A 23,042-nucleotide genomic window follows, 5' to 3' on the forward strand; every position below is an offset into this window, starting at 1 on the left:
AGTTCAGCACTGGGGGGAGCAGATGTCTATCCTGCCAGCACTGTAAAATGCAGTTACAGATGATATGTCAGTATATACCTAGATTTAGAGTTGGCAGTCAAACCCACATTTATGTCTTTTGGAAAATCAATAAAGACAAAAGAAAACATGCTTGGAATCAAACCTTGGGCTCTAATGCTGTGAGGCAGCAGTGCTAACCACTATGGCACTGTATCACCATGCTGCTTTTATTATTTAAATGCTCTATTAAATAAAAATGCTGAAAATTAGAACATAAATGAAAAAGAATGCTTTCTGATTAATTCTCCAATATAAAATATGAAAATATTAATAATACCATAGTCTTATTTAGAACAATAGCTAACCTAGCAAATAAGAAATCTAAATTACCTAAAACAACTTATTAATAGAATCAATGCCTTTATGTATTTATTTCAAAATAAACTCGATAACAAAATATAGCAACTAGACTAGTCAGCTTTCATAGTCAGTACTACTAGATTTCAGTGTGAAACCTCTGTGCTTACAATTGAAGTAAATTTAAATTAATGGCAGAATAGAAAATGTGTATAATTGATTTATAAATGAAACCTGCTTCCTTATCTTTCAAATATTATGATTTCATTATTAGTAGTTGTGTTGCATAGCTATTTTTCTGTACTGGGTATGATTAGTAAATCTTTTTTTTTTCTTTAGGCAGCAAGACTTTATTTATTCTAAATGACAGCTGCCAGATATTTGTTTAAGAAGTCATATTTATATTTGAACATTAGTAATTGCACAGCAATTTATAATGTGTCACTTCTTTCAAATTTTTAAGGAACATTTTATAAATGGAATGTATCAACAAAAACACACTTTTATTAAATATTTATATCTATCTTTTACCTGTATGACTGCAAAGAAAGGATTTAGCTTGTGATGTAAATGACCTATAAGGTTCTCAGATGCAGACAATACTACCACCATTATACTTTTCGATATAACTTCAGCTGTTGACTCTGTTATTCTACTAAGATGATCTGAGAATTGAGTTTAACTACCAGGCTCTGTTCATACTGTTTACTTGACAGTGATTAAATTGTACTTAATATATTGTCAGGTTTTAGTTCTAAGATAATTCTCTTTTTCTATTTTAAGAAACATACTGTAATACCTGCATTTGATACACCATTGTGTTTGTTAATAAACCAAATGGTGCTTTTTATGGTCCTTGATCCTGAATTAAATAGTCAGGTTAGAAAGAAAATGGACAATTTTTCACTCACAGCACATCTTTATTACATCCTTAGTAAAGGGAAAACAGAGGATGAAAGAAATATTATGTTTTGTTAAAAAGGAAATGATGACAAATCCTAATGTATTAAGTTTAAACATTGGTTTGGCCAAATCCTCCTGAAATGAATATGAATAACATTTACCGGACACATTTACATACATTCTAAAAACCTACTTTTCTCAGGTTATAAAAAAAAGGAAAATTCTTAAAATTCAATGTCATAAAAAACTACTTCTTTCATTTAAGCAGAACAGATCATAATAATGCTTGGCTGTCAGCCAAGACACAAAGCTTTCTGCAAGCTAGTTGACCAAATAAAGTATTTTTATATTCCAGAATTGATGTCGTTAGGAAATGATACTGAATTACCAGCATTTGTGATATAACGCATAAAACACCTTATTATTACAGTTACCTTTCGTAATCTACAATAAAGTGACCCGGTATACAGTGCCTGTCTCTTTAAGGCGCTTGCGTGAGTTGGTTGCGTTTCTTAAGTCCCGTCATGCGTTTCGTTTCCGTTTATCAGTGGGCGCGTTTATGCGCCAATCTAGAAAGTCAATAGTTTTGGATTATTACTGTTTAATTAAAACGTGCTTTTTAAAATGAAAAGACGGTAGAATGTTTGTCGTGAATGTTCCCATTCAACTGCTGTATTTTTCAGTCATTGTTTACGTTTTGTCAGTCTGTCCCGCTCAAAACTGAAGGCCTCCACGTTTTCTTGTGAATCCTTACGGGGAGGGGAGCATAGCGAACTTTATTAACTGTTTATTTTATCAAGGAGGCCCGAACAGTCCACTGCCGTCGGAACGATGGCGGGCTTTAATTTTGGAAGCGGAGCTCTCGGTTCTACTGCCGCAGGAGAAGGATTTACATTTGGGGCCTCGACCAGGTAATTCACCCGTATTTGATTATTTTCATTTACAGTCTTACGCACGCTGTCATTAAGTAAACTCCACTGTTACAGTTGCACAGTCTCATTTTGTGCATTCATATTAAATTTAGCACTGTATTTTTTATTTTATTTCACTGCCCATTAGTTATAGTCATTCACAGGCTGAAAATGAACACGGGGCTTTATGCAGCGCTCTCATTCCACAGGTTATATGTGGAGGGAATGAAATGTTGGGTTATATTGTAGGAACAGTTGAATATAAGGTAATAGTCGTTAGGCTGTAATTGTAACCGATTGAGCATCGCCAGGGTGTCCCGTTTAGTTCTGATTTCCGTGCTACAAAAGAGTCACCTCAATTTTCAAATCTTTGAAGAAAAGCCTATCTGCTTAAGCTGCTGCCCCCGCGACCCGACCCCGGATAAGCGGAAGAGGATGGATGGATGAAGAAAAGCACATCTAAGTGTATCAGAGAATCAAAGGCATGACCTTCTCCAATAGCCCAAGAAAATGAAACCATCATAGTCTTAAAGGCCGTGAGAGAATATAAGCAAGATATTGTCGTTATTACGGGAACTGACTAAGTTGAACTAACCGGATGTTTTGGTTTATGTATGTGTTTTAATCTGTACAAAATTGTCTATTGTGGGTGTAGCGTATAAATAGGGTCATACCGTATGTTGCACTGTCTATTGTAGTGTGCTATTATAAATTTAAAAAAAGCACAAATTACTTTAAACTTTGTCATTCAATAAAATGTCATGGTTTAGAATAAAATAAGAGTAATATACTCGCGGGGAAAAGCTGTAATCTAAGTAAGTTATACAATTGACATATTAAAAATATTGATACGATTTTTGAGTCGGTTGAACTATTAGCTGTCCTAACAATCTTAATACTGTAGTTGTGCCAGGATCTTTTTTTTTTTTCTGGCAGCCATTCACTCTCTTGCACCTTTATACTCTGTAATTACACCCCAATTTTAAATTGACATGTGAAAAACGCACTTTCAGCTACAGTATTCTAAAACATCCGCAAATTCTTCAGCCTAAGTGTGCATTTAATGCATATTTCTCAAAAACAATTGCAAAGTAAAATCTGATGGATATGTGCAGATTTTCAGATGGCAGTAAGTAAATCATTAGTTTTATTCCAAGCTTCAGTTTTCAGCTTGTGAAGTTCAAAAAATTGAAATGTGGCAGCTAAGGCTAATTACAAATAAATGCCGTGTGCATTTTATTACTTTTTTTTTTTTTAATGACCGTGATAGTTTGTCTGTAAAACTTCAGTAGTATTGCATCTTGCATATATTTTGGAACATTCGCACTGTATACTATATTCATGTTATTAATGTGGGGAAGGTCATGTGTTTTTCACATCATATTTTTGTTTTTGTTCATTTACATTATGTAAATGCACACAAACTTTGGAGGTTTTGTTGGAAACGAAACATGCCACTGGAAAAGTAAAAGCATTTTATCAATTTTCACAACACACTTGACTGCATATATCCATTCAAGCCTGAATAATTATCAGTGTATTAAGGATAACTATATAAAAATAACTTTTTTTTCCCCCCCTAAAATAGAAAGATTTAGCTTATGATCACACCAGCACATTCTCTTTGCTAAGTCATTTATTCAGCTTTTGTTTGTTTTTTAAATTAAATTAAAACTGTCCAAAATTTTGGGTTAATAATATGCAGCAATGTACAGCAGTGTGCTAGTATCATTAACCATCATGTTGCTGGGTTTTGGCTGAATAACGCATAGGTGGACATTGTTTCTCTGCATACATTTAATTTCCTTCTAGAATCTCGAACTTCCTTAATATAGGGCATGATGGTCAAGCAACTTTTCTGGCATGGTTATGATGATTCAAACATAATTTGTTCCAGGTTAATTTAAAATTGCTACAAATCACAATGCTGTATTGGCATGAAACTGTGAAATTAAATCTGAACCATTTTTGGATTTGACTAAATATCTGCCAACACAGAGGTGTCACACAAGCTGATACTTCGGTACTATCTTGGTATCAAATGTTTGAAAATGTTGTGGAACTAGCTTTTTTACTGTATTGGTAATACAGAGAAAGTTGTTACTGTGCTTTTGTGTGACTGGAAGTAGACAAATTACTTCAGAATGCATAATTGTATAAGAGAAGAATGTGAGTTATACATATAAAACCTGTAAAAATAGCTCACAGTGGCGATACTAAAGCACCACATCAACACATGTCAGAAAGGGATACTGCAGAATTTCCAGACATGACTCCTGGTTTATTCATGCAGGATAATTTCAGCATGCAAGTGCAGAAATCGTACTTGGTTTCTTGGCAAAATACACACTTCGGAAAAAGACACACAGCCGTAATCTCTCTTTTTTATTTTATTATATATAAACACTCCCATAAGGTAACAGCCAAAGTAATCTTTAAGTCTGGAATTGTACACAGGCATAAGCAGTAACAAAATATGATCACTCTTATAAGAAACATTGGAAACATCAACACAAAACTACTTTTTGAAATAAAGGATTTGAACTGACAAGTTTGATTTCACCATGAGTTTCTGCCATTTGAAAATTAAATTTGACTAATCCAATAAATATTATTCTTCGGTAATATTTTTTAAGCATCTAATGATGCAGTATAAAATCTTACAATGTTAAATGTTACAGATCTAAGAGTGGTTCAGTGACAAACCAGACTTCAAAAGCATGTTACAAAAACAGCTTTAAAGAGCTGGTTTAAATGGAACTTTCCTGATTTATCTTCGAATTCACTAATTCCACAGTACATATAGATAATTCTTTATTGTCGTTATGCATACGACCCTGTAGTTGGAATATAGCGGGTTAGATAATGGATGGATAAAGAATTTTTGTTGGTAGGACTCAGTTTCTAGGCAGAATACTTAAAATACACAATAAACTATAAATACTAAAATAAATATAAAAAATGTAAAGGCGCTGGACCTTACTGGGGTTTGTTTCCTGCCTTGCACCCAGTGTTGGCTGGGATTGGCTACAGCAGATCCCCCGTGACCCTGTAGTTAGGATATAGTGGGTTGGATAATGAATGGATGGATAAATCTAAAGGGCAGCAGCAATAAGACATCATCAAGTCTAGACTTTTCCAGACTCCTGCCAATTGATCAGCACATAGTTTCAGTGTCTTACCCGACACCTTATCTGGTCCTGCAGCTCTGTTGGTATTGATCCTCCTCAGGATGGACCTTACTTGGTGTAGTTGCAGGAAGAGACGGGTGATGCTGCTCCTCCAGCCACGGGTGATGTACAGTCTCCCTGCTGCTAGATCCATCAAAGCGTGCCAAGAAACTGTTCAAGGTGTCAGGGAGACTAGGGTCATGGCTGACCTGCTGATCGCTGCACGTACAATTTGTTATGGTCTTTAAGCCTATCCACATGTTCTGTGGGTCGTTGTTATTACATTGCTCCTTGATACGCTGTTTGTATCTGTATTTTGCCAAGTTTATTCCATTTTTCAGTTCTTTTCAGGCTTTGCTATATGCCAGCCTGTCGCCTGACCTATATGCAGCGTACTGTCCAGCCACAGTTTCTGATTTGGAAACACCCTGAAGGTCTTCGTGGGCAGGACAGCATCGGTACAGAACTGCACATAGGATAGGACATATGATGTGTATCCCTCTAGATCTGAGCCCTCTTTGAATACTCCCCAGTCAGTATGCTAAAAACAGTCCTGTAATGCTAAAGATGCCACCTCCAGTTCATACCTGTACTATTCTGGTAGTCGGTTTCATCTTTCAGATCATGGGAGTATAGGGTGGGATCAACTACACTGCGATATGGTCCGACATGCCCAGCTGTGGGGCTGCTACAGCCTTGTTTGCTCCTGGGATGTTGCAGTAAACTTAATCCAGAATGCTATTGTTTCTAGTTGGAAAGTTTATGAATCCTCGAAATTTGGGAAGCACTGCTTTTAATTCTACATGATTAAAGTCACCAGCCACAATCACAGCCGCGTCTGGATTGGCATTCATTTGTCTGCTAATTGGGCAGTACAGCACTTCCAAAGCTAATTGTTCGCTCGCAATGGGATATAAACAGCCACTATGAGGATGGAGGAGAACTCTCTTACCGTCTTGAATGGTTTACATTTCACTGCCAGGTATTCCAAGTCGGGGGAGCAGTATGTTCCAATAATGTTTGTAGCTGTACACCAGGATTTATTAATGTGCAGCGCCAGCCCTCCACCTTTACATTTAGCAGAAGCTGCAGTCCTGTCTTCCCGGAACAGAGCGCGCCCCTCTAGCTCCACCACAGCGTATCGGAGGTAATAATTGCCACACAGCTGTCCACCGTACTTGAGGCGATCCTCAGCCAACTCTTATCCATCTTATTGGCGAGTAACCTGGCATTAGTGATGAAGAGACTGGGAAGAGCCGGTCTGTATGGGTTAGCATTTTCGCCTAGCACGTAGGCAGCTCCTTCTGCCCCGCTTTTGTTTACGGTGTCTCCTCCGCCTTCTAGGCCACAGAGGGGGGATGGTAAAAGCCTCCGTAGTCCGCTGTACCTCTATATATAATAACTCTATATCAGGGGTTCTCTAACTCGGTCCTGGGGGATCCCTGTGGCTGCAGGTTTTTGTTCCAACCAGATTCCTAATCAGTGACAACACCTGATAGCACTGATCTCATTTAATTTGCTGGTATTATTTATCTTTTATTCTACATTCAGAAGAGTACAGCAGCATGATTTTTACATTTATAAGAAACTTAGAAATATTTCTGTTTTTGCTATGGATTTAAATGCTTAACTCTTTATTATATTCTGCCCTTTCTCTGTGCAGTTTGCTCCCTTTATTGAATCTTAATAATGACAAAAACAAGCAAACACTCGATTGTGAAAGGCTGCAACTACTTTAGAGTTAGACCCACTAATTAGTAAATAATGGATTAAACAATTAGAACACCTAGAAAAGCAGAATGGCAATCAAGATGAAAATACTGTTAAACATTTCTTTTTAACTGCTTAGTACATTTTAATTAATTTATTTATTTATTTTTTTTAAGCCAAACTTAGTTTTCTAATTTGTATATAGTTCCCAAAACAGGGAATCTAGAAAACAACAGTTCACTTAATTAGCCCATGCTGGTTGGAACAAAAACCTGCAGCCACAGGGGTCCCCCAGGACCGAGTTTGAGAACCCCTGCTCTCTCTCTCTCTCTCTCTCTCTCTCTCTCTATATCTATCTATCTATCTATCTATATATAATGTTTTTAATTTTTATACTTAATATGTATTTTAAGCAGTGTATTTTAGTTACTGGATAAAAAAAAGAATACATTTGGAATGTGCTCATGCTAAGATAAATCAAGTAGTTCATAATGATAGCAATAGCATTCTGTATAAACCCTATGCTGAAGTCCTCCTAAATGTTGTTACACTGAGAGTTCCCCACCTCTGTCACACATTTTAAGGATAGTGAGCTACCTAAAAGAGCGCTGTAAAGTGTGAAAAATCAATGGGTGCTTGCAATACCACAGCAACATATGTCCTCTCTGACCAATTAAACTTTGCTTGATGCACTAATCAGGCTACCTTTCATCAGCATCAGTGCACTACTGCTAAAATAGCTAAACTTGGGGAATCTCATGCGTCTCCTACTGCAAATATGAGTGCTTGACAGCTTTCCTGTGAGGTGTGCAAGATTAAAAATAAAAAATAACGGATGCAGTTTGACACTTCGTGCAATATATATATATATATATATATATATTTTTCTTGTTCAGTTCTTCTAATCTGTATTATTTTGCACAATACAGATATGATGGACTTACTTTCGATTGGTTAAAATAGTCCATTGAAACAATATCTCCATTGAACCTACTCACTGGCAAGTCATACTTCCCACCCCATCTGGGACCTCGTGTATAAATGGTGCGTACGCACAGAAGTGTTGCATAAGAACATTTCTACGTTCAAATCGAGATGTATAAAACCTTCACTTGGCGTAAACACCCTGTCGTACGCAAGTTCTCCACTCGGTTTTGCAGACTGGCAGCACCCAACATCAAAGCAGTGCTACTGTTCCTGTGTGGTTACTGTATTTCTTAGATCCACTTTCCTGCCCAGGTTTTATAAATACACTGAAACTAAGCGCATATTGTTTATTAGTGTAATGCATCTGATAGTAATTAACTTGTAACAATATAATGGTCCAGTGAATAGCCATAGTATTCCAAATACCAATAACTGCTTTAGTGTTACTCTCACTGCACCTTTTTTTCTTCTTTCAGCTGCTACCATTAAGGGTTGCCACAGCGGATCATCTTTTTCCATATTACTCTCACTGCACCACTCTGAGTATTTATATCACTGTATCTGAGTGGGGAATCGCAGCAGCTGATCAGAAATGCTGTATACAGCATCAAGCATGCGCTTGCCGTTCAGCCACAGCAAAACGTTTCAAAGCCTTTCCTGTACGGACCTCGCGGTTCAGAAACCGTTTCGTCCCAAGAACTATAAACACACTCATTCAATTGCTCCTTGTATAACTGTTTGTACTTATAAGTACAATCACCTCACTGTAAACTTGCACCAACAGTTATAATATTGCACAACCTGCGCCACTTTATAAAGCGCGTATTTGCATATAATGACGATATAATTTTTAAGATAAAATGCAGCAAAATATGTTGATTATATAGATAAAACTAACTTCATTTAACTAATCTGCATTGTTAATAATTAAACATGTGAGTACATGGTTCCGCAGAGCTTGCTAGTTCACGGATTGATCCTACCTTGTGCTGTATTCTTACTGGGGCTGACGTGGCACTGGAAGGATAGATGGGTAGAATAATTAAACATGTACTACAAAGACATTTCAATATTCCTTAAAAGTTTTCAAGAATCGTCATTGTAAGCTTACAGATGGGTTAACGTCTATTACAGATGCTGATTGTGTGGCGATTGGGTATTTGGAGAAAGGAAAGTAAGCACAGGAATTGGAGGTTAGTACGTTTTGAAAGAGACAGTACTGCTACAATAATTTCATCGAAGGTCGTGCACAATCACGCACCGTGTTCCCCTGTTTAATAACATGCTTTAACTCCTATCATCATGAAAAAGATATGTATTCATCTCAGTATTTTAATTATTCAGAGAGCTTTAATATCACAAATGTAATGGATTCTGTATCCTGTCGGAGAAAGAGAAAGCGGAAGCACGTAGTGATTCACACACACAGAGCAAAAGATCAAATACAAAACAAAGTATTTAATGTGCTACTTTAATTACGATGTGATTTGCGAAACTGGTTAAACAATTTAACACTAGAATTACCAGAGCCTACGAAAAAATTCGTAAATCCTTCCCACCTTAAATCACTTCTTAAAATCGTTCACAGCTCTCCACCAGCGTCTTTTGTCATCTAAATGTGCTGATAAAAATCAGGCTTCAAAGCAGCCGCCTATTCCATCTCCCCACCGACTTAGAACGTGCACATTCTCCCAGCTCATGCCTTGATTGATTTTCTGGGAGTGAAGTGGAGTTTTACAGTGGAAATAATAGATCGTTGTTTGGAACACACGCATTTCATGTCTATTCCGTTTCTACAGTAATCTGTGTAAACACATTGTTAAAACAGAAACTTTTTTTATATTTTACTAGTAGATGACAAAATGTAGGCATAAACTATATAATGTATGAAGCCTGAAGTATCACACAAATACTTTCACAAAAGCTACAAATCTAACACAGCAATTACGCTTTTATTCAAAAATATAACTGCAGAAACAAAAAGCCGCCTTAACATACGACATTGACAGCCGTTATTATGACTGCCTCTGTAGTGCAATAGAAAAAGCCGCCGACTGGGAATCAAAAGGTCGCGAGTTCGATCCTGCACAACTCCATTTTGAGAAGTAAACTGCTCTTAGTCTTACTATTTTAGAATAAAAACATACATTTGATTTAAGTCTGTAACAGCTGGTGTAATTTATGATACTTGTAAAGGTTAGTTTTGTTTTTTTTTTTTTAGACAGTTTTATTATCTCAGCCGCGTTCACGAGCCCAAACACACCCCACCTCCGCATCTGATACTGCTGTTTTCACATAGACGCGCTGTAACAGAGGTAAACTCCGCTCCCTTCTACATCCGAGCAAGAATGCACATACCATTGCTTGCATACTAAAGTGTCAGCAGGCACTTTTCGTTTTGAGTATGCCCTCTGCACACTACTTGTGACTTTAGGCTTTAGGAAGTAAGTAAATAAATAAAGGTAAATCGTGTCATAAAATGATTTCTTCAAAACGTCAAATGTTATTTATTTGGCACGAACATGTCTGCATGCACTTTTTGTGGCATTACACATGTATTTTTTGAGCATGTCCGTGCCAAATAAATAACGCTGTTCGTTTTCAAATAATATTGCATTTCTCTCCATGCTGTGGTTTCTATTACACACCTGAAAGAAAGAGACAATATATGTGAAAACATCATCGCACAAATGCAATATTATTTGAAAACAAACCGCGTCAGATCAGCTGTAAAAGTATGGCATTTCTAAATGTTTGCTTTTTTTCAGTCTGATTCTCTCAGTCAGACTGTATATTTGTCTCTTATTCAGTGCACGCAAGAACATGCAGGTAGCCAGATGCTGTATGCTACAACATGCTGGCGGTGATCAACGCACATTTTAAAAAAGAAAGACAAATATATGTGACGTTTTGAAGAAATCATTTTATGACACGATTTACCTTTATTTTCTTACTTCCTAAAGTCACAAGTAGCGTGCAGAGGGCATGCACAAAAATATGTGTAATGCCACAAAAAGTGCCTGCTGACACTTTAGTATGCAAGCAATGGTATGTGCATTCTTGCTCCGATGTAGAAGGGAGCTGAGTTTACCTATGTTACAGCACGCCTATGTGAAAACAGCAGTATCAGATGCGGGTGTAGGGTGTGTTTGGGCTCGTGAACGCGGCTGAGATAATAAAACTAAAAAAAAAACAAAGCTAACCTTTTACAAGTATCATAAATTACACCGGCTGTTACAGACTGAAATCAAATGTATGTTTTTATTATAAAATAGTAAGACTAAGAGCAGTTTACTTCTCAAAAAGGAGAGGCGCAGGATCGAACTCGCGACCATTTTGATTACCAGTCGGCAGCTGATTCTATTGCGCCACAGAGGCAGTCATAATAAACAAGTGTCAATGTTGCATGTTAAGGTGGCTTTTTGTTTCTGCAGTTATATTTTTGAATAAAAGCGCAATTGTTGTGTTAGATTTGTACCTTCTGTGAAAATATTTCTTTTGATATTTGGACTTCAGGATTCATACATTATATAGTTTATGCCTACATTTTGTCATCTACTAGTAGAATATAAAAAAAGTTTCTGTTTTAACAATGTGTTTACACAGATTACTGTAGAAACGGAACAGACATGAAATGCGTGTGTTCCAAACAATTATTTCCACTGTAAAACTCCACTTCACTCCCAGAAAATCAATCAAGGCATGAGCTGGGAGAAGTTTGTGCACGTTCTAAGTCGGTGGGGGGATGGAATAGCCGGCTACTTGCAGCTTTTCTTTTATCAGCACACAAAAGACGCTGGCGGAGAGGTAAGAACGGTTTTAAGAAGCGATTTAAGGTGGGACAGATTTACGAGTTTTTTCGTAGGCTCTGGTAATTTTAGTGTCAAACGAGCCACTTGGAGCACCATGCCATAACAACAACAACATTTATTTATATAGCACATTTTCATAGACACAGTAGCTCAAAGTGCTTTACATAATAAAGAATAGAAAAATAAAAGGCACAATAAGAAAACAAAATAAGTCAACATTAGTTAACCTGGAATAAGTAAGGTCCAATGGCCAGGGGGGACAGAAAAAAAAATAAAATCTGTAGGGATTCCAGACCATGAGACCGCCCAGTCCTCTCTGGGCATTCTACCTAACATAAATGAAACAGTCCTCTTTGGATTTAGGGTTCTCACGGAAGGACTTGATAATGATGGTCACGTAGACTTCTGCCTTTTAATCCATCCATCATTGTTGGAGCATCATGAAGCTTTGAGTAGGTGGAGGTGGCAGGCCACCACCACAAAGAAACCGGAAAAGAAACAGAAGAGAGAGTAGGGGTCAGTACGGATTTTAGAGCCACCATGAATAGTTATTATGAAGAATTGAACATAGAGTATCAGGATTAAGTTAAATTAAGTTAAATTGAAGTTATAAAAAGGCCATGTTAAAGTAATGTGTTTTCAGCAGTGTTTTAAAGTGCTCTACTGTATTAGCCTGGCGAATTCCTATTGGCAGGCTATTCCAGATTTTAGGTGCATAGCAGTGAAGGCCGCCTCACCATTTCTTTTAAGCTTTGTTCTTGGAATTCTAAGGAGACACTCATTTGAGGATCTAAGGTTACGATTTGGAATATAAGGTGTCAGACATTCCGATATATACGATGGGGCGAGATTATTTACGGCTTTATAAACCATAAGCAGAATTTTAAAGTCAATCCTGAATGACACAGGTAACCAGTGTAGTGAAATTAAAACTGGAACAATGTGTTCAGATTTTCTTTTCCTAGTTAGGATTCTAGCAGCTGCATTCTGCACTAGTTGCAAACGATTTATGTCTTTTTTGGGTAGTCCTGAGAGGAGTGCATTACAGTAATCTAGTCTACTGAAAACAAATGCGTGAACTAATTTCTCAGCATCTTTCAAGGATATAAGAGGTCTAACTTTTGCTGTTTCTTGGGTGAAAAAATGCTGTCCTAGTGATCTAATTAATATGCGATTTAAAATTCAGATTACAGTCAACAATTACCCCTAAGCTTTTTACCTCCGTCTTGACTTTTAATTCTAATGTATCCAGTTTATTTCTAATAGCCTCATTGTATCCATTATTGCCAATCACTAAGATTTCAGGTTTCTCTTTATTTAACTTGAGATAAGGCAAAAGTGATAACTATCATGCTGGAAAAGGCATTGCTGGTAATCAAAGTTCTTAGATGGTTGGGAGAAGTTGCTCTCAGAGGATGTTTTGTCAATAAAAGCCTTTGAAACTTATGAAATGCTTGTAATTATTCTTCAGTATACCATAGAAACATCTGACAAAAAGATCTAAAAGCACTGAAGCAGCAAACTTTATTAAAACCAATACTTGTGTCATTCTCAAAACTTTTCGCCACGGCTGTACAGTATATCTGATAGAACCTCTACATTTTGTGACTTTATAGTAGTTTCTTTAGTGTTGTGGTTTTTTTTAAATTTTTTTTTATTATTATTTATAGTTCTTTAGTGTCTTGCACACATGGCAACACTCACAGGTTTTGTTCAATGTGATGTGAATTACTTGCTAGTTATTTGATCCATGACAAAATGAGTATTTTCTGGACACAAGTAGGCAAATGTGTGCTTTTCAGTACTGTAGTCACTGAAGCTCTTATTCCCAAATGCCCACCACCATACACCTGCTGCCCATCCACTCATACAGTATGCAACAGGACAGCTAACATTTTATGGAATTTTGTTTAGCAGGGATGCATTTTGCCAGGGAAGCAGAACACATTGCAGGCTTTGCACATGCCAAGGGGTCCTTTTGCAGTAAATATTTTATTCTTAGATTTTTTTACTGCTTGAACTGTTACCCTGGGATAATTGAACCATTTGCAAACCGTAGCACTAACCTTTAGGGCTGCTCTGATCAGGTTTTTTTAAGGCCAACAGCGATCGCCAATTACTTGATCTGCTGATTCTGAAACTAATTCTATTTTTTTTCCCCCTTTAATAAAACTTTTAACACTAAGCTCCTACATAACCCGATGCATTGAACTAAACTATAGATAACTTTTGTTAACACTGTATTTTTAATAACAAAATGAAATTCTGTAGGCTTATTGTTCAGTGGCCATAAAAATACTAAAATTAAATTTCCTTAAAATATATATACAAATAAAATACAATAATTTTCCATGAAATAAATATGGTATAAAAGAAAATGCATGTGTCTCATAATTACGAGTGGTCGTATTTTTTTTCCCTTCCCTGTAGTGTTCACTCTCACACAATCCATTATTTGGTATCGGTAATTAAACACTGCTTAAATGTAAATATACCTGCACTTAGTTTTTAATCCTTCATTGCACTACAGCTTTTTTACTGTTGAGCACACCTGTAAGTGTATACTTTTTACCTCAATGCATCAGACATTCAAAATTCTTGAGGTGTAATTATAAATATTAATTACAGTTTTAATAATTCAGTGCTTGTTTCTTACCAAAACTTGTACAATATGACACACAGCAGCAGATAATAAACATAGTACAAATCTTTAAAAAAGCTGCAAATGTTAAAAAACAAAACAAACGTTTTGGTTAAAATAACAAGACAATTTTAAGTAAGCAGCAGTTGCAAAGTCGGTTTTATCTTTTTCCAATTGAAAAGATGAAGCACTTGAAACAAGGTTGTGGTCTAAACTGAAACATCTGTCTTAATTAAAGCTCGAAATAAAAAGGTCTGAATTTCTTAAAGTACCTTTTCTTGCCATTTGTTTTACTGAACGTGACAGTTTCTCCAATTCCTTTTGCTCAGTTTATAACTCCCACTTTCTTGAATGTAAAGGGCTAATATTCTAATCTTCTCTGCTCTCTTGTAAAATGAGCCTTGACATCCTTTATTTACACTATAGGACATTCATTGCAAAAAAAAATCACTGCAACTAAATTACTGTAAAGCCTACAAAGGCAGGAGCTGGAAAGATTGTTTTTTATGAAGGGCCAATTTATTGATCACCGATTGAGTCTTGTTTTAGTGAAAATGGACTGATTTAGATTGGTGATTGATTGATAAGACTCTACTAACTTTACCTGTTCTAAATGTTTCCTTTTTGATGCTGAATACCACCGTGCTTGCATGTGCAGTCGACTCTGAAAGACTGCTGCAGATTTTACTGAGTTTATTTAATGCTGTGAAGAAGTTGTGGAAAATTAAAGCGCTGAACATTGCTGTACTGGAATTTGCATATTGTTTTTTATTAAATATCAAATAAAGTTCAATATTTTGCACACCTCTAACATAGAACTTAGATTTGGGTAGGCAAATCATCTCAATGTGCGTGAGGAACATGACTACATACTCGAGATCATATGATAGTATTTACTTGGTACATACTGTACAGTCATGTATTACAGCATACTTGCATTAAAGGACAAGTCTGATATTTTTCAAGTCAGTTATTTCTTCATAATTATAGTATATATCAGTTTGCCATGTGGAATCGCATTCATAAGTGAAGCATATTGTGTAAATTTAAAAAAAAAAAAACTTAGCCTGCTATTGCATTTTATAATGGGTGTCATAGTCCCAATTTGAAGAAAAGCTTTAAAACTTTTCAAATACATCAACTTTGAAGTAGCAAAGGTTTCAATTAAAAAAAATGCCTTCTGCATTTCTGAGACATGCTTGTGACAATAAAAGTAAACTGGCATCTCACCAGGACTTGCCTGTGATCAGGGCCCCAGCACACATACCGTTGTTGTTCTTCCCTGGCTGATTGTTATACTATAATAAAAGTTACTAGCCAGATGGTTTTCCAGATGCCCCAAAACATAGTTGACGCATAAAGTATTTAGTAACCAACGTCCTCGATGTTTATTGTATGACCAGTCTTAATGACGTATTTGTGAGAAAAAGAACAACAAAGAATCAAGAAAAAGGTTCTATGAAAAGGTAACAGTCTGTTAAAATAATATGCAGCAGTCCAACAAAAACAAAATAGTTCTATCCAAGAACAAGGAAACCTTCAGTGACTGTAGTTACAGGCAATGGCTTTGAAACTGCGGATAGTCCAAGGCTGCTAAATTAAAAAGATAATGATGGGGGTAGAAAAAGTCCAACAATTAGTCTTTGCTGCTACAGAGCCATTTGATTAAGAGGCATCCTGGCTTAATACTAGAATTACCAAAGCCTACAAAAAAACTCGTAAACCCGGCCCACCTTAAATCCGTCCACACCTCTCCATCAGCGTCTTTTGTCTTGTAAATGTGTCGATAAGCAAAAGCAGCAAGCAGCCTGCTATCCCATCCTCCCACCGCCACAGAAAAGGCAAAAATCACTCTCCCAGCTCAAGACTTGTTTATCAGGGATGATTATCCTCATCTGAGTTCACCTCTGTTATAGCAAATCTTTATTTGAAAACAACAGTGTTAGATAGAGACTGAGGGAACAAAACTGAATGAATAAAAAAAAAAAGCTAACCTTTACAAGTACCATACATTTACATCGGCTGTTAAAGCCTCAAATCAAATGTTACTATTATATAATACAAACATAGAAGAGCAGCTCACTACTCCGTGTTAATTTTGTGATGTGGGAAGACTCAAACCCGTAACCTTTTGAGTAAGAGTCAGCAGTTCTTACCGCTGTACTACCAAAAGTCGCGATAATGAACCACACTAACCAGATTTCTTTTTCTTCAGTTATAGTTTTGAATTAAAGTGTACTTGTTCTGTTGTTTGTACCATTTGTGAGAGTGCTTATTTGGACTTCAGTCTTCACACATTATACACTTCATGTCAAAATTTTGTCGTTGGTACTAAAACATGAAAAATGTTTGTCTTTTAGGTATGTGTTCAACATTTCTTGCATTTCCTGTCATCCGCCACTTGAGATCTTTGTAGACATGGAACACACGGAAAATGCATGTGTTCCAAATAACTATTTTTTTAACCTATACAGATCTAGGTACTACCTCACTCCCTGAAGAACAAGGCTTGAGCTGGGAAAGCTTTTTGCCATTTCTGTGGCAGTGGGAGGATGAGATAGCAGGCTGCTTGGGCTTTTTGACACATTTACAAGACAAAAAACGATGAATGGAGAGGTGCAAACAGATTTAAGGTGGGCCAGGTTTACAAGTTTTTTTCCATAGGCTTTGGTAATTCTATTGTTAAAAGGTTGAAACATTTTTTAAATAGGCAACAAAAAAACCCCCAAAGTTCACAATGTGTACAATAGCGTCCTCTATCCTCACCACCTATGATCACTTAATGCCTGCACATAAACTAACTTAACTACATTTCACACATTCTTGGAAATTACATCTCATTCCTCAAACAACAAAAAAAAAAACACAGAATCCAAGAACTGAATTAAAACCTCTATCCCCCCCACACACTGTGACTGCTCTCATTAGAGAGACACACGCAGGATGAAAAACTACCTATGAACTGACCATAACAGCAGCAAATCCACTGAAGGAGAAGACTCCATTGAGCTGGTAAGAGCAGGTATTTTATGAAATCCTAAAAGATGGTTCTCATTAGAAATGAGCATTAATAGAAAAGCGTCTCATGAGTATTCATTTAAAGTGACTTATTTTTTCAGTACTCGACCTTCTGACTGCACACTATGTTGTATTTGGCTAATTAGTAGACACTACCCGCTCCAGTGAGCCAGAAAGACCAGTAAAGGACCCGGTGACAGTTCTACTACCATCACATGCACCACTAATCTATTACTACAGTTAGTGTTCAATTATATCAATACTTTTTTTTTTTGGAGGAAAAACATTAATTTTGCATTTTATTTTTTTTGGGAAATACAAAGTTTCATGTTATTTGTTTGATATTATTTTAGTACCATTACAGAGATGTGAAAACTGGCACTGGTACCAAAGGCAAAATTTTATTTCAATTCAGTACTAGTGTTTATCTGTGTTCATTCACTGATGGACTGGTGCCCTGTCCACTGATTTCTCCTGTCTTGCATCCAGTGCTTGTGGGCATAAGCTACAGCTTCTCTGCGACTCTGCATTGGATAAATTAGTTAAGTGGATTCATTTTTTTATTATGCCTATAGTGGCAAGAATATATGAATAGATTCATGGATAGAAGATGTTAACAATGATGAAATTATTATTATTATTATTATTATAACATTTTAATTTTACCATAGTGTTCTTCCTGCCTTGTGGCTTATGATTGTTGGGATAGGCAGGAAAATGGGGTTTTGCGTCCCAGAGTGTTCCCTGTGTGGAGTTTTCATGTTCTCACTGGGTATTCAGGTTTCTTCATCCTAGTCTAAACTAGTGTTGAATCAGTACTAAAATTTTGACTTTAGTATTGATATTTAGCACAAGTACCAAATCAAACAAAAGATAACTTCTCCCCCCCTTCCCAGTGTCAGCTGTCCCTCTGCACCAGCTCCTCCATTTCACTGCAGCCTCCCTTGTTCACAGCACAATCCCATGCCACCATGCTCCACTGGTACCAAAAATAATGAAGTGAGTTACTTTAAAAATGAGTGTTTTGTTTTGCTTTTTCAGGACTGGTATACCACGCATCCCTAGTCTAAACACATGCCTGTTAGGTGGGTTGGTGTTGCTAAACCGTCCTTTGTGTTTGCCCTGTGATAGGCTGGTGCTCTACCTGAAGATTGTTCCCACCCACACAGACACAGAGAACATGCAAACTCCACACAGGAAAGACCCAGGATGTGAACCCAAGTCTTTTTAGTGGTTATGCGATACATTTATTCAAAACATAATAAATGTAAAGGTATTTTCTTACACATGAAATGGTTGAGCACTGACTTTTAGGAAGTGTAATTTGACTTTTTATGTTTATTTCAATAACATGTCCATAGTTTTGAGACCGTTAGGCTTAGTACATCTTTTGTGAGTTTAATCATTCTTATAGTTAACTCGGTATTCTCTGAGCAGGCTCGCCTAATGTTTACTACATAAGGAGACTAAGGGGCTAGGGGTTTAACTTCATTGCAGAATTACGGGAATCACTCCAATTATTTTAAAATCCTGGATGGTTTAACAAAGCAGAAGAATCCCATTGCCATTTCAAAACAACAAGAAAAAAGCTTTTATTAATATTTTTATCCCATTATGGAATTGGTTTAAAAATAAAAAGTACATTTATTCATGAGTACCTTGTGAGATTATATTCAGATATGTCATCTGTAACTTGCAATTGTTTTAACTTGTAGTTCTTTTGTAGTGTATTTGAATTGGGAAGTTTCAAACCTATTGGCTAGTCTACAGGGTAATTCCAGAATAAAATGTATTCAGTCAGCGTTTCATAAACTCAATATTACTGAGATGTATGTGTGGCTCAGTGGGATATGCAGAAGTATGAGCAAAATCTAATGATACACAAAATAATGTTGCTAATAGGGGATCATAATAGCACTTGTGTAATTAGTGGGGCTGCTGAAAGAGCATATCGCTGTTAAAAACTGAACTCGCAATCAAAAAAAAATTTGTTAGCGAGGCTCTGAAGCGAAACTAACATTCATTAATATAACGGCTAAAATAAGCTGAACCTAGTAAGGTGATATGTATTGAATCTGGAACTAATTATAATTCCTCATCCTTAATTTCAATTACATTATGAATAATGCTCAGTGTCGGCACCTGTTTGCTTAACCTGAGTGTGGTATTTGATTCTGATTCTAAACTGTAGCTCCAAGCTCAAATAAAGCTTGTTTGCAAATCCATCTTTTCATTCTTAGCACATTTTTGTATATCTTACATTACCAAGATTATCCTGCTTGTTTTTCCTAATTTAGACTACTCTATAATGGTCTATTTTTAGTAGTTGTTTAAAATTGTTCAAAATTGAGCAGTTCGCTTATTGACACTTATCCAAAACAGTATTTTAGTTAGTAGTGCGTGGTACATTGGTAGAAATTTTCATATATTAGTTTCACCATGGTTTAGTTTTCTTACTTGTTGGAAATGTGACACATTTTGGTGCATTTACAACTGGCTGTTAACGTTGTCGTCCTACATGTGAAGAAAAATGGTTAGACACTTCTGGTATAGTACCCACAGCTTCCCTTTTAATCCACTGGTCTTTGCACTTGCTCTGTGTGTCTCAGCTATTTAGAACCACATCCCCCGGCTGTTGCTGTGATTCACTGCAGACGGTTTACTTCACAATTTCACAGAAGGCCCACTACACAACCCTGTTTAAGCTGTTAATTGCACACAATGTATATGATGACATTTACTGTGCATTAAGAACACTTGAAAGAGTACTGGGCATCATGTGGTAACAAACAGCTCTTTCTGTAAACATTGTAAGCACCACGTTGACAGCCATGATGAAACCATCACCATACTTTTCACCTCAAGTTCTATACTGACCTTGGAACTTTGATCGCAATGCAGTCTAGTCTCCTCTTTTTTCCACTTTCTCTGTGTGTATGTGTACGGTAGGGCTGTGTGATGATTGACAATGATGGGGAGTTTTGGGCAAAGGCATTGCATTTAAATTACCCAGAGTATGTGCTGGCATTCCATTATGTAAATGAGTTGCTTCGGGGGACCCTTTAAAAAGGGGCAAACCTGCTAAATTGCAGAAGAATTAAAACTTGAGCTGTCAAATCGAGCAATAGTTTTAAGGATACTGAATAACTGTAAAGAGCGAGAAACAATGGGCATTTGATTGCCTGCAAGCACTGCAGTTCTAATGTACAGTACCTGCACTCTTCCCATTCAAAATTTCAAGACTGCAAATACAATTTGGAACCGAAAGTGAAAGGTCACTGTTTGGAGCTCTGAATATTCCAAGAGCATGTGAATACAATAGCCCCAGATTTTCACTTCCCTCCTGCTGTGAATTTGAGTACCTGCCAGGTTTCTTGTAAGGTGTGCAAAAATTGGAAGAAGAAAAAAAATGATAGAATCGACAATTTTTTATTCATATTGATGATGTGGCCAGCAGGAGGTGGTAATTGACTTTTGTCTCAGCCCTAGTGTGTGTATACACTGATTAGCCACAACAACAAAACCACCTCCCCAATATTGTGTAGATCCTCCTCATGCTGTCAAAACAGCTCTGACCCATTATTAAAGCTGATCAAAATGGTCCGGTTTTCTCTTAAAAAAAAAAAAAAAAAAAAAAAATTGAGGACTCTATTGATCGGCAAAACACAAAAACATATTTTCAGCTCCTGCAATATCGTTATAGTGCCCCTATATGCAAAGTATTATAGCAGTTGTTGCCAGTGGCCATATTTTTGCAGCTTCCTGAGTGTGAACAAAGAGCAGCAAGTGGATACTTGTTTTATCAGGGAACGAGAGAGGATTGGTATATTAACCTTTACGTTAAAGAAAGTCGAGTAATAAATTGAAAAAAGTAATCTGAGAAGTCATCCTGTGAAACTAGACAAATGGCAAGAAAAGCTACTCTAAGCAACTCAAACATTTTATTTTGTCATTTAAAATGGACACTGCTTGAGTTTGCAGCAGCTTAACATTTTAAGTAGGAAAAAAAATATATTGAATTTGAAATTGGTACTTAGTAAACAATAGTGTTTTTGCCGTGTTTATTATTTTTTGCTGTGTGTCATACAGCATACGTTTTGGTAAGAAACATGGATTACCATTTTAATTAGGTCGTGCTTATTTTATTATTACACCTCAAGAATAACGAATGTCTAGTTGATATGCCTGTATAAATATAATTTAACTGCAAAAATCTGTAATGCAATTAATGATTTAAAATGATTAAAACAAATGCAGTTTTTAAATTGCCAACATCCATTTAATTGATTGAGTGATAGATAGAGATATATATATATAGAGAGAGAGAGATATAGAGATAGATATATAGATATAGATATATATAGATATATATATAGATATATAGATATATATAGATGTGTGTGTGTGTGTGTGTGTATAGAGAGAGATATATATATATACATACACACACACACGGTGGGCCACAAGTTTCAGAAATTTCAGATACCCTAAAAAATGCTTTTGAATAAACAACAACGAATTGAAATCATACTGATTGGCCTCCCAGATCTCACCCCACTTGATTTTTTATCTTTTGGGGCATTTGAAGGCCATGGTGCATCAGGAAAAGATACGAAACATAATTCATCTTGGGGAACGCATCACCATTACAAGCATAACTCCAGCTGTGCTAATATGTGTTTATCAGCAGTGGCGGACACGTATTGAAATGTGTTTTCAAAACAATTGCAGTCATGTAGAGCATATTACTGTATATAAATTAAAAATGGTTTTTCATAAAAAAAAAAGTATTTTCCTGTGTATGGAAATTTATGGCTATATATCTATAGATATATATCTCAAATTTTCTAACAAAATATGTTCTAGAATATTAATTGTGAAAACTACTGCTTTTAATTAAGACTTTTTTCAGATAGGTACATTACAACAAAAGCTAAACTATATGATACCTTTAAATTATGAGACCTCAGAATCTCAACTTGATATTTTGTTGCAGCCAGTTACTTGGGGATTAATACAGTGTACCAAATAATCAAAGAAAATTGGGGCTTGACAAGCTTTTTTTGAGCTGAATCTTTATTTCTTGTCAAAGTAGTTCTTATTTATTCTGATTTGTTACCTTTATTTCAGTGCCCCTGCAGCTACAGGAGGTTTTAGCTTTGGAGGTCTTACTTCAAATACTACTACAACTACTTCTTCTTTGGGACTGGGAAACAGCCTGTTTGCTCAGAAACCTACTACAGGATTCTCTTTTGGAGGAAGCAATACAGGTATTTTAAATTTATTTTCTGAAATTGCCTTTCACTTTATGTATTTTGCATTGCCTCCCAACCCCCTTTCCCCACACCCTGTGCCTCAGTGGTACTCTGACAATTACATTTATTTTTCCTTACAAACATAATGCTGCAAATGTTGTTTGTTTTTACATTTTGCATTTGCACAACCCTTCTTTTTTTATAGAGAGCATTTAACATCTTTTATTATGCACTGAAAGATATTTTATTCCTGCATATAACTCGGTGTGAAAGGACTATAAGAGTTTTGCTTTTTTTTAATGTGTAGTTGTTAGTTTCAGTAAACTGTTACCTGCAGT

At 36.3% G+C, this 23,042-nt stretch overlaps 1 protein-coding gene across 2 annotated transcripts in view; it reads left to right on the forward strand.

Moving 5' to 3' along the window:
• The first annotated feature begins 1,770 nt into the window (after window positions 1-1,770).
• The window catches only part of nup58 (nucleoporin 58), a 98,967-nt gene continuing 77,695 nt past the window's right edge, over window positions 1,771-23,042 (forward strand). For both annotated transcript variants that reach the window (XM_039745473.1, XM_039745474.1), the window contains exons 1-2: window positions 1,771-2,171; window positions 22,580-22,719. In XM_039745473.1, the coding sequence (XP_039601407.1) occupies window positions 2,092-2,171; window positions 22,580-22,719 (220 nt within the window). In that variant the 5' untranslated portion in view covers window positions 1,771-2,091. The remainder of the gene's footprint in view (window positions 2,172-22,579; window positions 22,720-23,042) is intronic.

The sequence above is a fragment of the Polypterus senegalus genome, chromosome 2, assembly GCF_016835505.1.
Source record: "Polypterus senegalus isolate Bchr_013 chromosome 2, ASM1683550v1, whole genome shotgun sequence".
In the NCBI taxonomy this organism is placed as follows: domain Eukaryota; kingdom Metazoa; phylum Chordata; class Cladistia; order Polypteriformes; family Polypteridae; genus Polypterus; species Polypterus senegalus.